The sequence below is a fragment of the Diabrotica virgifera genome, chromosome 5, assembly GCF_917563875.1.
Source record: "Diabrotica virgifera virgifera chromosome 5, PGI_DIABVI_V3a".
NCBI classification, from domain to species: domain Eukaryota; kingdom Metazoa; phylum Arthropoda; class Insecta; order Coleoptera; family Chrysomelidae; genus Diabrotica; species Diabrotica virgifera.
The window spans coordinates 39936643-39952861 of record NC_065447.1 but is presented as its reverse complement, the minus strand read 5'-3'; the positions used below and the strand labels follow the sequence as shown (position 1 = coordinate 39952861).

General features: G+C 31.4%; 2 protein-coding genes across 2 annotated transcripts in view; one reads left to right on the top strand and one right to left on the bottom strand.

Moving 5' to 3' along the window:
• Positions 1-16219, bottom strand: part of LOC126885350 (potassium voltage-gated channel subfamily KQT member 1) — a 267609-nt gene that overhangs the window by 170233 nt on the left and 81157 nt on the right. The window lies entirely within an intron of this gene.
• On the top strand, positions 1906-7120 carry LOC126885693 (uncharacterized). Its single transcript, XM_050652404.1, has 7 exons — positions 1906-2076; positions 2724-2937; positions 3628-3861; positions 4623-4844; positions 5189-5385; positions 5556-5739; positions 6226-7120. Exons 2-7 carry the CDS (start codon positions 2730-2732, stop codon positions 6324-6326), a joined length of 1146 nt encoding a protein of 381 aa, XP_050508361.1. The 5' UTR covers positions 1906-2076; positions 2724-2729; the 3' UTR covers positions 6327-7120.

Genomic DNA, 16219 nt, shown 5'->3' with positions numbered 1-16219 from the left:
GTCACCCCCCAAGTAAAAGCCACCAACGGCACAATTTCAACTTCGAAGTGGAGGGTACCCAAGTAGCAATTTTTCGACGCATTGGTTGTCAGTACAAACAAATGCACTGTATATAACGTTGCCACAGTGGACTTTCAGTTGTTTCGGCCAACGACCTCTAACCCGACTGACATTACGATGTTACAACGTTAAGTAATATCTTTAGTTATATGGGCAACTAAGTTATTATTATTGTGACAACTACATATCACAATTAAGTTTTTTCAACAATCGCAACTACTTAAAAACGTTATAATGCTAAACTAATTTACGCCCATGGGTTTTCTGGCCGACTAAGTAGGTGTCTCTCACGACCCCAGGGCATTTACGTATAGTTCTATAGATGTGTGACACGTTTACGGCAACTTCAGGAGCAAAAAAAGAATTTACTTTATAACCTTACTTTTTTCTTATTATTTTATATTTTATTTTGCTGGAGATTTTCGATTTATTTAACAACCTGTTTATTTGTTTTTTATTAGCTGGTTTCTCCATTGTCCATTGTTTTATCAGTAGATTTGATAAGCTTAAATCTTTGTATCAGCTTTGCTAGACAGGGTTGCCAGGCCAGTTCTTACTCTTTCAGTACTATATCCGTTGCAAGATAATTTGGCTGAAACTCCGACAAAATATGTACTTTTTGTACATATTTTGTCTGAATTCCATCCGAATTATCTTGCAGCGGATAGTAGTTTTGCTTTCAAAAAATCAATAGAAATCAGTAGATTAATTTTAGGCCCTGTAAATACAGTAAAATCTGTGTTAACGGTTACCTGTCAAAATCGCCCGGTTTCATAATAAACTTAAAGTAAACATTAAGTAAAGTTCACTTTAAAGTTGACATTTACCCATATATGAATTGTGATAAAGGTAGGTACCAACTTACTTAAAATTTAAAAAACTGATTATGAAACCGAGCGTTACAATCATTTTGAAAATTCTCCAAACCAATTATATGAAGATTTCCTTATTTAGATCTGGTATTTACCAGTTTCATTTCTCTGTCCATCTATAGGGCTTTTCATCGATTGCCATTTGTTTCGAGCTTTTGTCATGTGTCACATAATATTAATATATCTACGCCATACGTCTGGGATTTGTATTATTGTATATATCAATAACGTATGGCGTAGATATATTAATATTATATGACACATGACAGAAGCTCGAAACCAATGACTGTGAATGAAAAGCCCTACCCAAGCAGCAAGAGTTAGTCGAATATACGTCGATACTAAGTCATTTGTAGACCTTGACGTCGATCGACCTTAAAACGACATCGATTAGGTGTCGATTTGTCGACGTCTTTTCGACATCATAATATAGACGTTGATTTAACGTCGATTGTAGGGCGGTAGAGGTTTTCAAAATTTATCGACCAAAAATGAACGTTGAAAAGACGTTATGAAAGTAACCATCAATATTATAGTTATTTGATATAGAAATATCTATAAATCAAACTGAAAATAGACATTAGACAAACGAATGCGTAGGTACTCTATACCCAATACTTCGCGCGTCAATTCTAAAGTTTAGTTCAAAGTAAAAACACAGTAAAACACCAGAGGTACAAAGCAAAACAACATTATTTTAATCGTTAGACCTATAAATTTAATATTAATAGTACCTATAACAATGATTTCACTCATCGATCTTCAAAAAACTTATCATTAAATAAATTCAAATTTTGCGCGAAACTTTCTCATTGGGTTGTCATAACGGCGCAAAACGTCCTGTCCACAGAATATCGAGTTCATTTTTTTAACCAATCAAATTATTATTACTTTGAAATACTATGTAGTGATTGGCTAAAAAAAGTCTTACGGCTATCTATGTATATTGGATGACAATTGACGTTTTTGACAGTCAAATCAAACAAAATGGCTTTGTTGGTTATGGTGGTGTATGCCGTCTTCCGTTAGTTTACGTTTGTTTCCTGTTTTTCTTGATCCATCGTGTTCAAGGAGTTCGCTTTTTTCCATCCATTGGCTCCTTGTTTATTAAATTAGTTTATATTTGGATTATTTCTTGTTTTAGGTAAGTCTAATTTTTAGAAATATCATAACTTAAAAACTGAGGTATATTTTTTCACTTCTACTTACGAAAATGAACTTCAACTGGTGAAATACATTTCACTGACTAATCTCTGTAGACAATATTATGGTGGGTGAATATGAAAAAATAGTAATAATCAGGAACATTACACATGTTTGTCTTAACAAAATATCATTTTTACAGCATTTTTCTAAATAACCCTATTAAGAATATATACTTATTTTGTTTAAAACATTTTATAACTACAGTGGAACCCCGATCAGTCGGCCCCCGATAACCCGGAAGTCCGGCTTACCCGGACCGATTTTCATCAGACAAAACAAAAATTTTTTCACTTCGACTGAGTTTTTTACCAAGAAATAAACAATACTCTATACAACTGTATGTAATTTAGATGTACTGTGCATATGGATTTCATGTTTTGTCATTTATAATGGAGTTTATCTCTAAGTATACCGTATTTTATTAATTTTTACCATATTCTCCGGCTAACCGGGATTTTCGATAACCCGGATCGGCCGCGGTCCCAATTAATCCAACTTATCGAGGTTCCACTGTATTAGTATTAGTAACAAGATAAAATAGTCAAGAAAAATTAAAATACAGTTTTTTTCTTCACAATTATGTAGGTAAAAATGTATTCTGTAATAGAATTTAAACAAGAAGAAGATGGTGGTGGACTATCTATAGTAAATTCAACTTGGTTGACACCTAGAAAAACTGAAGTACGTTGGCCCCCTATAAAAGATAACCTTCAATTTAAAAAAGTGCTACGCAAACTAGAACCTGAAATTGATGAAACTTGGAAGATATATGGTGTCCAGAAAATTTTTTATTCAACAGGTAATGATAATAATTTAGCTAATTAAAACACAAAGGGTGTCTCACTCACGCAATCTAGTGTAGACATCAATCACTAGTTGGAAGTCCTTTTGCAAATTTTGCCACCACATTTGTCTGACGTTCGAGTCTGCTGTTCCCATTTCTCTTGTTTTCAGCTTGAAAGGATTTCTAAATAGTGATTGGTCTTTACATTGTGCTTTAAATCAGCTTAAAATGTCAGAAATCTTACCAATCCCAGGCACAATCTCAGAAATCCTCAAATATATATTTGAATCTCTCAATCTATTTCGAAAATATGGTGACAATATCACAAATCTAAGCTCGAAGTATGTTTCTATCGTCTCCTGATGATGTTGACATAGTCAACGAAATGTGTTTTGGTTAACGGTGAACTCTTTGAATCAGTTTGAAGAAAACTAAAGGTTTCAGGCTCAAGATTCTTCATAAATTTTCATGAATCTTGTAAAAATGCTTCTAATCTCACAATATCCAATCTGGTGTACACATTCTGTTGAAGCGAAATACCCCTTGTCAGAAGATTGTGTGCCATAAATATGCTTAGCATAATTTACAAAAGTATAAGGCAAAAATTTAATTGCGATTTGTCATTTTTCATTTGTGGTAGTGTAAGTGAAAATAGTGATACCAGTAAAGTTATTTTAACCCTTTTATTACCCCGTACATTTTTAGATGATTTTGAAAAGGCCACAAATAAATTAAAAAGAGCAGAAATAACATCTGATCTACAAACTGATCTTGAGGATGATAATACCAGACCCAGAAGAAAGATCCTGAAACGAAAATTTAGTTCGGATGAGGACAGCAACGACCAGGTTTCGCTATTTAAGCCTGGCAAAAAGTCGAAGCAAATTTTACCACGGCCTCCACCTGTGGGAATTAATAAACTCTATACAAATCCAAGAGGTTAGTGATTCTAAGATTTACATCAATATTAATATTTTAAACACAAACACTTGTTTAACAATTTTAAACCTAAATTATTATTTTGTACATTTGATGATGCCAGCATATTATTGTACAGTGTAGTCCGTAAGAATTTTCAGTGTAAAAAAAATAGATAAAAATTAACTAGTTGTGTGTTATGACACAAGGTACTTTCCCTCAAAGTCTCAAAGCCTCTTAAACTCCATTAACGTTAGCCTATGAGTTTAATAATTTGAAAAATAGACTGTATTGATCTACTAAACATAATAGAGATTGTTTTGTTTAAATTTCATTAGTTTTTATGAATTTTTTAAATATTTTTTAATTTTCAAATGTCTTTAACACCCCGTTAACGTATGTCAGTGGGTTTATTATGTGTGATAAATAGTTTTTCCAAAAAACTAATCAGATCCAGATTTTCACATAGTTGATTTTTGGTCCAAATTTTGTAAAAATCTGTTTAGCAATTTTTGCTAAACCGTTGACGAAAAATTTTTCCACAGACACACATTGAAAATCAATGAAAATCCCGAAGTCGAAATTTTACACCATCACAATACTTCGCTTCGATAATACATATCCTATCTAAGGATAGGATATGTAAAATTGAGGGAAAGTAAAAATTGGTCTGTTGTAGGATTTTCTTCCAAATCATTAATCAGCTAGACAATAATTAATTTATCCATTATGAACCTCACTGGTATCATAAAGTATTAAGGGAGTAATAAATAAAATTGTAGGATCGTCTCAAGAATTGGAATCTGGGACAGATGAGTCTGACCCTGGCATACCTTCTGGCTCTCAATTTATGAAAAGCATATCCACACCAAGGGATAAGTTATCATTTCAGATATCTACACCAAAATCTTCATCGTCTTTTGGTAGGCAAGAAGCAACTGAAATACAAACACCGACTCTGAACGAGTCTCTAAATTTTGATAATAGTCTTCAGGATACAAATGGTAAGTTCTTTTATTTATGGGAGTAATTTTGCACAACACTACCTTATTGATTTGCCAAAAATATTGTTGGTTTAAAGCACACAGTAAAAATTGACTTGAAAAAGCTTCCAATAGTGTAACAAATCATCTAATTTTTATAGTTGTTATTACTGATACTATTAATGTAAATGGTCAAATTGTGTTTTCCCCAAACTTACAATTTTTTATGGGCATAGGTACAACCAACGATATAGGTACACAATGTTAGCATGCATTCATTATAAGTATCAATGAATAATTGCAAAAAACTAATGGAAAACCTTCTGTACTTTATTCAATGTGTTGTAAATATGTTTTGTTTCTAGGATTGAAGGTTCTACTTAAACATATATTAACAATTAGGGAACAGAACAGAAAAATTCTAAATATTTTGGAGAAATCAAAACCATTTGAAAATTCAGATTTACCTGATGACTTCAAAATAAAATTGCCAATAGAATCCTTACAAGACCTGGAAGAACTAGAGATATATTTGACAGAAGAAGAGAACTTCAACACTTTTGTAAGTTGTATAAATCTAGTACCCAATTGTAGAAATTAAGAAAATTTAAATTTTTTGCTGATTTGTTTATAATAGAAAATTATTCCCTTATTAAACTTTCTTTGTATAAATTAAAAGAAATTAGTTGCACCTAAATGTAAAAATACTTTTTTTAATTTATATTTTTTTAGAAATCATACTGTGCCTCAATTTCAAACCTGAAAGATGTTACCCAGAAGAATAATAGGATATTAAGATCTCTTTTGACAGATAATATTGCGAAGCATTTTAATTACTTCGGTAACAACCGGCGGCAAGACAGAGTATCAAATAAGCGACCATTTAATCAACTGCGCTTAAACAAAGTGGTTCTAGGTGAGTCTTGTGGTTTCAATTTTTTTGTTTTTTATTAACTTGCTTCGATTGTAAACACGGATTGTGAAGAAAATAAGGAAAGGTGTTTATACAGGGTGTTTCATTCTAAAATAGACATACTTTAACTACAGATAGGGCATGCCTAGGTGTTTTGCAGAAGGTTCATATTTAATGGGTTGTACTCCTTTAATAACTTGAGGTATAGGGCATTTTATCTATTTTGCCCAGTTTTTTCTTTCCAACTGCCTTGTATATTGTTTTTTAATCTTTTTTGGTCTTAATCTGTTTAAATTTCCAAACCCAGATTTAAAAGAAAAGTTAAGAAATTATATTTTGTGTGAATGGGTTGTAATATTATTTGCAAAGAGTGAAAAAACTCATTTTTAGTACAAACAGTTTTAGTCCGTATTGTGTAATTATGTTTCTGAATGAAACAACCCATATATTGTATATTTTTTGATACACTGAATTTTATTTTTATTATAGATGCGGTAAAACAAGGAACTGACTTTACAACTCATGAAGTTGAGAACGCTATTAAGCGCTGGTTAAAACATGCTCCTAACCGTAACAAGAAAAATTACTAATTTGGAATTGTTTTAATTTTAGTTTTTTATTTGATTAAACATGCAAAGGTTTTATAAAGAAACTGTAGGTGAACGCCAAATGTGTAGGAGGGTGGCTAAGGAACTTAAAAATACGATTGAAGGTCTTAATAGTAATTTAAATCAGGCTTCTTCCCTTGTTAGTAAAACAGTAGTACATAGTGATACCATTTAGTAAGTTTTTAAGGATAAGTATAAAATTTGCAAGATGTTGATGTATAAAATGTAACATCTTTATTTAAAAATAGTCAAAAAATTTAAAAATAAAAATATTCTCGATTATGTTCAAAAAAATTTAAATTTTTTGACTATTTAAAAAAGTATGTTTTACACATCAATATTTTGCAAATTTTATGAAAAAGATTATTATTAAAAAGTTATATTTATTAAAAAAAAAATACTTATTTATGACCATTCAAATATTATTTTTAAATAGCCATGGGGATGCGATTCAAGATTTTCAAAAAGATACATTGTCAAGTATGATACATCACTAGATTTGAAATTTTGTGAAGAACAATATTGTCACAAAAAAAAATCTCATTTCCTGTTAAACCGGAAGTAATAATTGAAGCACCGCCAAAAGCTGAATATTTATGTGATTTCAAAATAATCGGTTTATTAACAAAAAAGTTATTCACTGTTACCTGATCTCGTCACCAGGTATATCTTAGCCACCCTACCTGCCATTTGCTTTACAAAGTTTCTTGTATTTTATATTCACCTGTCATTTTACAAAGTTTTTTGTATTTTATATAATAAAAGTTTTGACAGAGTTTTTGATTTCTTTATTATTTGACACAGGTTACGTTTGTTAGAGCAGCAGTTGCTAATCGGAAGACACATGCCCTGTTTATTTTTTAACTTGAAAATGCTAAAAATGAACTGCATGTACATCCAATTGACGACTGAAAGCTGCCATTCGAAGAAACTATAACTGCCAACGTCTATTGTATGTCTATATAACGTTATCAGTGAGGTATATCTCGTCGTCGATTAAACGTCATAAGTCGACGTCGTTTCAACTATGACATTGTGCCGTCGAATTCACGTTGAACCGACCGTTGTTTCGACGTATTTGGACGTCGAGTAGTGACGTACATTCGACGTCTCTTCGACTGACTCTTGCTGCTTGGGTATTATCATCATCTACGTCCTGAATCTTATTTTCGGTAATGACATTGGGAAATTGTAACAAAATGTCTGAAAATTAATTTAGAAATGGGGTGAATACTATTAAAAAGCAAATTTTATTTTAGTGATAACAAAATATTGAAATATACCAAACATCTAATAAAAAACATTGCCTACTAGAATTTTTTAAATATCAAAAATATACCAAAACAGTAGATATCTACTAAATGTGGCAACGCTGTTAAGGAGAATGATGCACTTCACTGCACTGGTCACATGACCTCTGTCACCCAATAAGAGGGTGCGTTCTAAAGTGGTTGGGATAGTCGGTCCAGGCCGTGTTTGGTCGGCGATTGGACTTCTCGGTTGTCTCATCCGTCTATGGATGGTAATAAGGTATATTTTAAGTAATATTGGTAATGTTGTTTAATGCACCATTTTGGTTTTTTTGGGATGTAAAGAAAATAAAAACACAAAATATAAAAAATGCAGGCATTTTCTAATACATACCTTTAAAAGCACCATCAATACATTAAATTTATACAAAACACCTTTAACATAAATTCTGGCTTTTATATTAAAATTAGATTTTTTAAATTGACATATTTTTTGTTAAAAAGTGATAAAAAATGAGCGCGTGTGTTTTTTAAAGGTGGAATATCCATATTTGACGGTAATCTGAGATGCGTTTATAAATTTCACATCAGGTAATTTTGTTTAAGTCCTTATTTATGTATTTATATAAATTTAAATACCTGATATGATGTCAAAATAGTTTACTTTTTATATAGGTAAAAAAACATAACCAGTCCGACTCTTTGAGCAACCATTGCACGCAGGCTGTTTTTATAGTCGCTTCAGTTGTCTTATGCAACGCTTAAGGTTGCCTAGGCAACGTCAAGACAACTCAAAAATCGTCCACCAAATTAGTGCAGAATTGGGTCGTCTTCTAGGCAATAACAACGTTGTAACAAAACGTTGCCACGCGGTAGACAACGTTGTCGCGTCGACAAATTGCTACTTGGGTAAGTAGAACCTAAATCCAAATTTTCATGCAATTCGGAGTTGCCCCTGAAAATTACACTGTATCGCCGAATTTCCCGTTCATTTACTGGGCTAACTATGTTTTTGATTTTTTTATGGTATCGTTGTAAATTTGAGATACGTATTTTTTTCTCAATGTAGGTACTTTCATCGGGAAGACTTTTCTTGGAATATGTTTTCAAAAAACTTTTAAACATAGGATTTTCCAATTTTTTCAAAGGTACGTTTGCACAAATCATCGCCTGGCATAAATCCGATTTTATGTTGTTCATTGGATGAAGTAATCATCGGTTGTCTACTGTTAATGAGTAACTGATCAACTTTTGATTCATCACCTATCAACTATCAATGTTCACAGTATCACCACACTCTGCCATGGGCTCAGGGAATGAGGAGAAGGACAATTAAACTAAACTTCCAGTATCTTGGTCGTGGGGGTTATTATCCCGATGATGGGGTTGATTTGTTAAAACACTATTTACCAGAATATATTTATTTAGAACACTAAATACGACAGTAACTAGTTGGTGATCGACGTATCTGATCTAACCACGTCGATGTCTGAATAATGAATAATTTTTTCTTTACTTTCTTCGTATCTATAAATAAATCGTAATTGTTTCGTTATGATTGACTACACCCGAATATGACCATGAATTCCTAATAGTAACATAATTGCTGACTTCGTTGTTTTCAAAACGAGTGGCCTATATTGCAAAACCAATGTCACCAATTTACGTCATGTAAACAATACATGTAAGTAATATTTGTTTAAGATTTTAAAAATTAAATCGATATGGATTACTCTTATTTTTTGGATGCTAATAAAAATGCTGTACACCATTATTTGCAGAAGTGCCAGCAAGCTGTCACATTTATTTACATAATAAATGAGCAATAATTTTTGGTAGGGTGTATTTTCGTACTTTAACAACCCTATTATGTTTAGAATAAAAATAGCTACATTTAGAGTGCAGTAAGAGCCGACATTATTCATGGTGTTTTATGAATATCAACAGAAAACGATATTATTATAAGAGTCACCATGTTGTATGTATTATTAGATAGGTATTGCATTTTAACAAATTACATTGTCTGCAATAAGTGCAAAAAATCTAAAATATGCCACAATATTTTAATAACATTATTTAGATAAAAATATAGATACTTAACCTTCATGCTTTTTTGGGCATGCTAATCAAAAATCTTGTGTTATTGACGGTGATAATTTTAAAATTTATTATATATAAAAATTTTTACCAAATAAGTTACGAATTATATCCATACTTTTTGAAAACTCTGTACAAATACGACCTTTGATTTCTTGTATCAATAAACATGAGAACGATATGATTATATTATGGTCAAATTCCGAAATTAAAAGAAATTTTAAAAATCAATTTAGGTTCCTTTGTAACAGTCTATAATAGTGTTTTCTTATTGCATGCTAACACTAATCAGGTGTTAAATTTACCAATGATCACTATAATACTTCATTTATTGTCGCTTGTCTCAAACTCTCAATATTATTATCAATAAAGTTGTTACATTCTATGTAGCTATTCTATACAGGTTCTACATTTTTATTTTATGTATGGTGACGCTTTTTTTTCACAGAGATCTCACTGCTCTCGAAGCCTTGTGGTTTATTTGTGGCTTTCAACGCCAATACAGTGCACCTTTAGTCTTATTCCTTAATGCACTAAGGTATTTAACCCTTAGTCATTGAAGAGAAATGTCGAATAAATTGTATTATAAACTCTTGGATGTAACCTCAAGTAACATTGAAATGCCATGCATTGTTATTGAATAAATGTGTATACAGTGCGTTTCAATAATAATTGTCCATATAGTAACTGGAGAAACCTTAGCACAAAATACGAAGATTTAACCTAAAACACTTAAATAAAATGTGGTTCCTTACTGAGTTACTGTGTTTTATCTAAAAATTTAAAAATTATTTTTTTCAGCATTTTAAAACTATTAAACGTATCTTTCTCATACTTGGCAGAAAGTACAAATGCTATACACCCTACTAAATTGTGATAAACAAAGGTTTCTAGCTACTACCAGAGGCGTACGACTGGGTATAGTGAATGGTTGACCCTTATCGCATTCTACGCCACTGGAGGAAATACTATTTTAGTGCCATTTCTAGATTCTCCAACACTTTCTAGGTAAATTATATGCTCTTCATTGGTAACGATAAAGTCATTAGTTTTCGAGATATTTGAAGTTAAATATGAAACGGCACAGTTATTTTGATTAATTTATGATATGATTCATATGATTAAAATTTAAAAATTATTTGTACCCAGTACTTTAAAACTATTTGGCGTATCCTTATCATTACGGAAAGTGTAGGTACTGTATACCCTACTAAATTAAGATAAATAAACGTTTCTAGCTACTACCAGAGGCGTACGACAAGGGATAGTGACTGGTTGACTCTTCCCAAATTCTACGCCACTGACGAAATTGCTATTTTAGTGTAATTTTTCAATACTTTTTATGTAAATAATTTACTGTTCATTCATAACCATAAAATGAATAGTTTTCGAGATATTTGAAATTAAAAATGACGCAACACAATACATATTAATCAAAATAACCGTGTCGTTTCATTTTTAACTTCAAAGATCTCGAAAACTAATGATTTTATCGTTACCAATGAAGAGTATATTATTTTCACAAAAAGTATTGGAGAATCCAAAAATTGAACTAGAATAGCAATTCCGTCAGTGGCGTAGAATTTGGAAAGGGTCAACCATTCACTTTTCCCCGTCGTACGCCTCTGATAATAGACAGAAACGTTTGTTTAACTTAATTTAGTAGTTTGTACAGTACCTATACTTCCTGCCAAGTATGAAAATGATATGTCGAATAATTTTAAAATGCTGAGCAAAAATATTTTTTCAATTTTTAGATAAAACTCAGTAAGGAACCACAATTTATTTAAGTGTTTTAGGTTAAATCTTCGTATTTGATGCTAAAGTTTCTCCAGTTACTATATGGATAAATACGAATGAAATACCCTGTATAAACGGAACCCTGGTGATAAAGAATTATTATTATAGTTAGTGTTTATTAATGTAAAGACAAAAGGGGACATAATGTTGGAATAGGTCACGGTGGTTTTGTTGTTGTTTATACGTGTGAACGAATACCGTTGTATATAAAATATAATGTAGTTTAGATATAAGACTTTTTATTATGGATTTATTTAAATAAGGACCAAAGGCACCTGAACCTAACCACCAAATCATTCATTTAGCACATTAACCTTCCGATGACCAACCTTTTTTTGTTAAACGGATGACGGATGACCAAGGGGGGGGGGGGAAATGACCCCAGGTCAAAAATGTCAAAAATGACAATTAACAAAAAAATGAAGTCTTTTTTTAATTTTTAATTTTTTTTATGGCATGGACTATATGTCATTCAGCCAGTCACAACATGAGTATTAGTGTCATGTGTAGTGTGTATATTGAGTAAGTGTCTTGTTACTTTGCAAAGTCGACGTCATTAGCGTAAAATCACTTGGAATTACACATAATAGACGCTATTTTACTAAACATCAACTTCAGACTATATTTTTTATTCGTAAAATATAGGGAATTTTTTTTTATTTCAAAATATGAGGATATGTAGAATGATATTAAAGTCAAATAAAAAAATAATGAGTTAAAAATTGAAAATACTTTTGAATTTATTAAAGAAAAACATACGCTGGGGTCACAATTTTCCCCGCTTGGTCATCCGAAGGTTAATGTGGACCTAGGTGTTTAAATAAAGCGATAAATCTAGTAAAGTATTTCGATTAAGTGTTATGAATTATTGACTTATGTATGTACTGCCTTTTAGTTCTTTTTGTTCTTATTAAAAAGTGCTCTTTCAATTAGTCTTTCTTTCTATGTGTTTTTATCTTTCCTTTGTCCTTGTTATTAACAAAAAGATATGTTACAAACGTAATAATACTTGAATTGGAGATTTAATTTGATTTCTAAAAATAAATTTTTTTGTTAAATTTGTTTTTATCGATCGGATACAAGCGTTACAAACTTTTATAGTCTAGAGTCTAGACAATTCAAAACATTCTCTTATTTCTTATAAACTCATCAGTGGCATATATACCACAATTCTGACAATTAAGCAATAAACTTCTTTAAAGTATACTAAAAGTTTCCGAACTTAGCTTTGTTTAAAAATTTTTCCGCTCGTCTGCCCTGCTGTAAATTACTTTAGTGAGTTACTCTATATTCCAATTACTTTATAATTTACGACTGCTATTTGGAGATTTTACAGTGTCTAAAGGAGTAAGAGAGCACATTTATATGTCCCAAGAGAGTTTAGATTTTTATGTACGTATGGATTTATTTCGTCGGCAACATACACCTAAGTAAAAAGCAGAAGAGATCAAGAAATATTACATGGGATGCCTTAATGGTCAAAATCTAAGAGACCATAATATGGTCATATATATTATACAAAATCAAAAACGGAAAAATTTAACTCAGCACAAGAAAATGGAAACTACAAAATAAGGATAAACAAAACATCAAAGAGGCTCACATAAAAAACGGCAACTTATAATTCTCAGAATTATCAAGGTCCAGACTGTACCTCTGATACAGTTGAGTCCGCGAGTCTTTATCCGTGCGTCATTAATACCTGGCGAGATAAAACACATACTTTTTATCTAGCATCATTCTCTTCCCCGCATGAAAGAAATGACAAACCAGCTGCCGCCTGTTATTAAGTAAAAACACATGTTATTTTTATGAACGATCTAGAGTCAGTGCATTGAAAAGAGATAGGTACAAAGAAAGACGATTGGGGATGTTTTCACATATTTTAAGTACAATTTCTGACTTTCTCGTTTGTTTGCTTTTGTGGCTGTCAGTTTGTTGAATTATTTGCTGTTATTTTGTCGAATTTTTGCATCGTTGACACATTTAAGGCATGCTTGTGTTTAATGTTCCGCCAAAGTGAATAAAATAACAAAAAGAAAATATGTTATCGATTTTTTTATAAATTGTCTATTTATTTATTAATCAATGATAATAGGTCTGGATCCCGCGTAAGAAAAAAAAGTTGATTAATAGCAAGCTGAAAATTTGTTAATTGCTTAAGGGTGTCTAGTCGGACAAATTTTGATATATGGGAACACTGGAACAGGGGAAGTTTTAATTGTGGAACAGGTTAAAAATTTGGATCGGTCAGACCACGAAAACGTCACATGTATTTTGTCCGACAGAACTTCTAATTGATTTGTTACCCTTTCATTAAACTCTCATGCAAAAATTAGACTGCTATTTATCACCTGTCATAATTCCTGTCATTTGACATATTCTACGTGTTCCACTCATAATAATTCCCATTTGGTGGTAAATAGCAGCCTGATTTTTGCAGAAGAGTTTAATGAAAGGGTAACAAATCAATTGGAAGTTCTGTCGGAAAAAATGCATGTGACGTTTTCGTGGTCTGACCGTTCCAAGTTTTTAACCTGTTTCACAATTAAAACTTCCCCTGTTCCAGTGTCCTATATATTAAACTTTGTCCGACTAGACACCCTTAAGCTATTAACAAATTTTCACCTTGCTATTAATCAACTTTTTTTTCATACGCGGGATCCAGACCTATAATAAAATAATTTATTAAACTATGTACTTCAAATATAGCTGTAATTATGCAGCAAAATTTTAAAGAAAAACTTACATTTGACATTATATTTATATATGTTAACGTCAAGTTTTATACTATAACCCGTGATAGGAATAATACCCACTTTGTGTCACTTATTGTTGCGTTTAGTAAATTTCCGACTTATTTCGTATGCTTTAACTTTAAATGATGACGCACCGGTAAAGACTCGCGGATCCAACTGTACACCTGAACAGTTTTATAAGTTAAAGTTTATAAGTTAACGCCCATTTGTAAGAGACTGTGTTATATTAGACTGAAAGGAAAATTGTATAATATCTTAATTATATCCGCAAATGCACCGACAGAAGATAAAGACAAACATATTAAAGATGAATTCTATGAACAACTCGAAAGAACGCTAAAGAAAATCCCCAAACAAGATATGCAGGTAATGTGGGACTTCAACCCAAAAATTGGAAAAGAACCTAACCTAAAACCGACAACAGGACAACACAGCCTCCACGATATCTCAAACCATAATTTATGAAGGCTCGTAGAGCATGGGCTAACAATATGCTTATAAAGTATCCTATGTTTCACCATAAAATATGGTGATAGTATACAGACTTGGGTTTCCAATGACAACTCCACGCGGAATTAAATTGACCACGTAATTGTCGATGCTAGACATGAAAGTAATGTGCTAGATGTAAGAAGCCTTAGGAGACTAGATGGGGATACAGACCATTCGGCTGCCCCAAGTAGAAACACTGTATATCCATTTTTTTCAGAATCACTTTTATTGCATTTTTGGATTTAGAGTGTTGTTATCTACCAATACCAAGGAAGAAAAAATAAAAAATTAGTACAACAATAATAATTTAACATTGCTATGAAACACATTATATCACATTCCATCTTCACTTCACCAATTTAAAACACATTATATCCATATCCCCAAGTATAAACACTGTAAATACGGGATATACAGTGTTTTTATTTGGTTTTTGGGATTTACAATATTTTGCAGTGGGAATCGCATGATTTACATTTTACATTCGCCAAGACCATTGATATTTCCAAGGCAATTTTTAGTTGTTTGTTAGTTATTGAGATAAGTGCAGTAGAAATTTGTCGTGTATAAAATATTTAAGTTTATTGTATTAATTATTTAAAATATATTTTTAAAATTAAAGTGGGTGTTACCTATTAATTATCAAATACGAATAAAAATCGAATAATATTTTGACCTGCTGAATTCGAATTTATAACTTTCTTTTGCGTCGGAAGTGACGAGAATTTATTATAAACAATTTAATTGTTTAAGTTATTATAATTCGTAAACTAACAAATATAAATAGTCTTTACAAAATGAATTTTGTTTTTAAAAAAATCTACAAAATAATGTTTGATAAACCTTGACCAATAATTATTAGAAACACAGATGCTGCAAAAACATTGCAAAATTACAGAATTTAGTCGATTTTTCACTTGTAGGTCTAAATTTCACTTGTAAATTTAATATAATTTGCATAAATATGTACCTATACAAAAATAATAGAGAAACTTCTTTCTTTGATGCCTGAAAACGAACGATCGTTTTGGCGTAAATGGTCAGTCTCAGAGACACTAGTGGACAAGCTTTTCCATAACCCTGGATGAGAGCAATTACATGACCCAGACAGCGACCATTAAATTGTTGCAATTTGTTATATATTTGTTAAAGGAACTTGAATAAAGTATCATTTGTGGTACTCAATGTCTTTAAAAAGTGGGAAATTTTATGCTATATTTTCAGGTTTCCCAAATAAAAACACTGCATGTGTTCAAAACCTAGTCCGGAAATAAAATTCAGACATAAAAATATTTACTGAAAAACAGGAGTATTTTTTACTAAATTAATGTGTGTTCACTTTTATTTCAAACAAAATAGAAATTTGAAAAATTGAGTCTTTTACGTTTTTTACTCTGGTGAACATTTTTCGAATTGGCGTTTACAGTGTTTCTACTTGGGACAGCCGCATTACCTAGTAAGGTCAAAAATCAGGTTG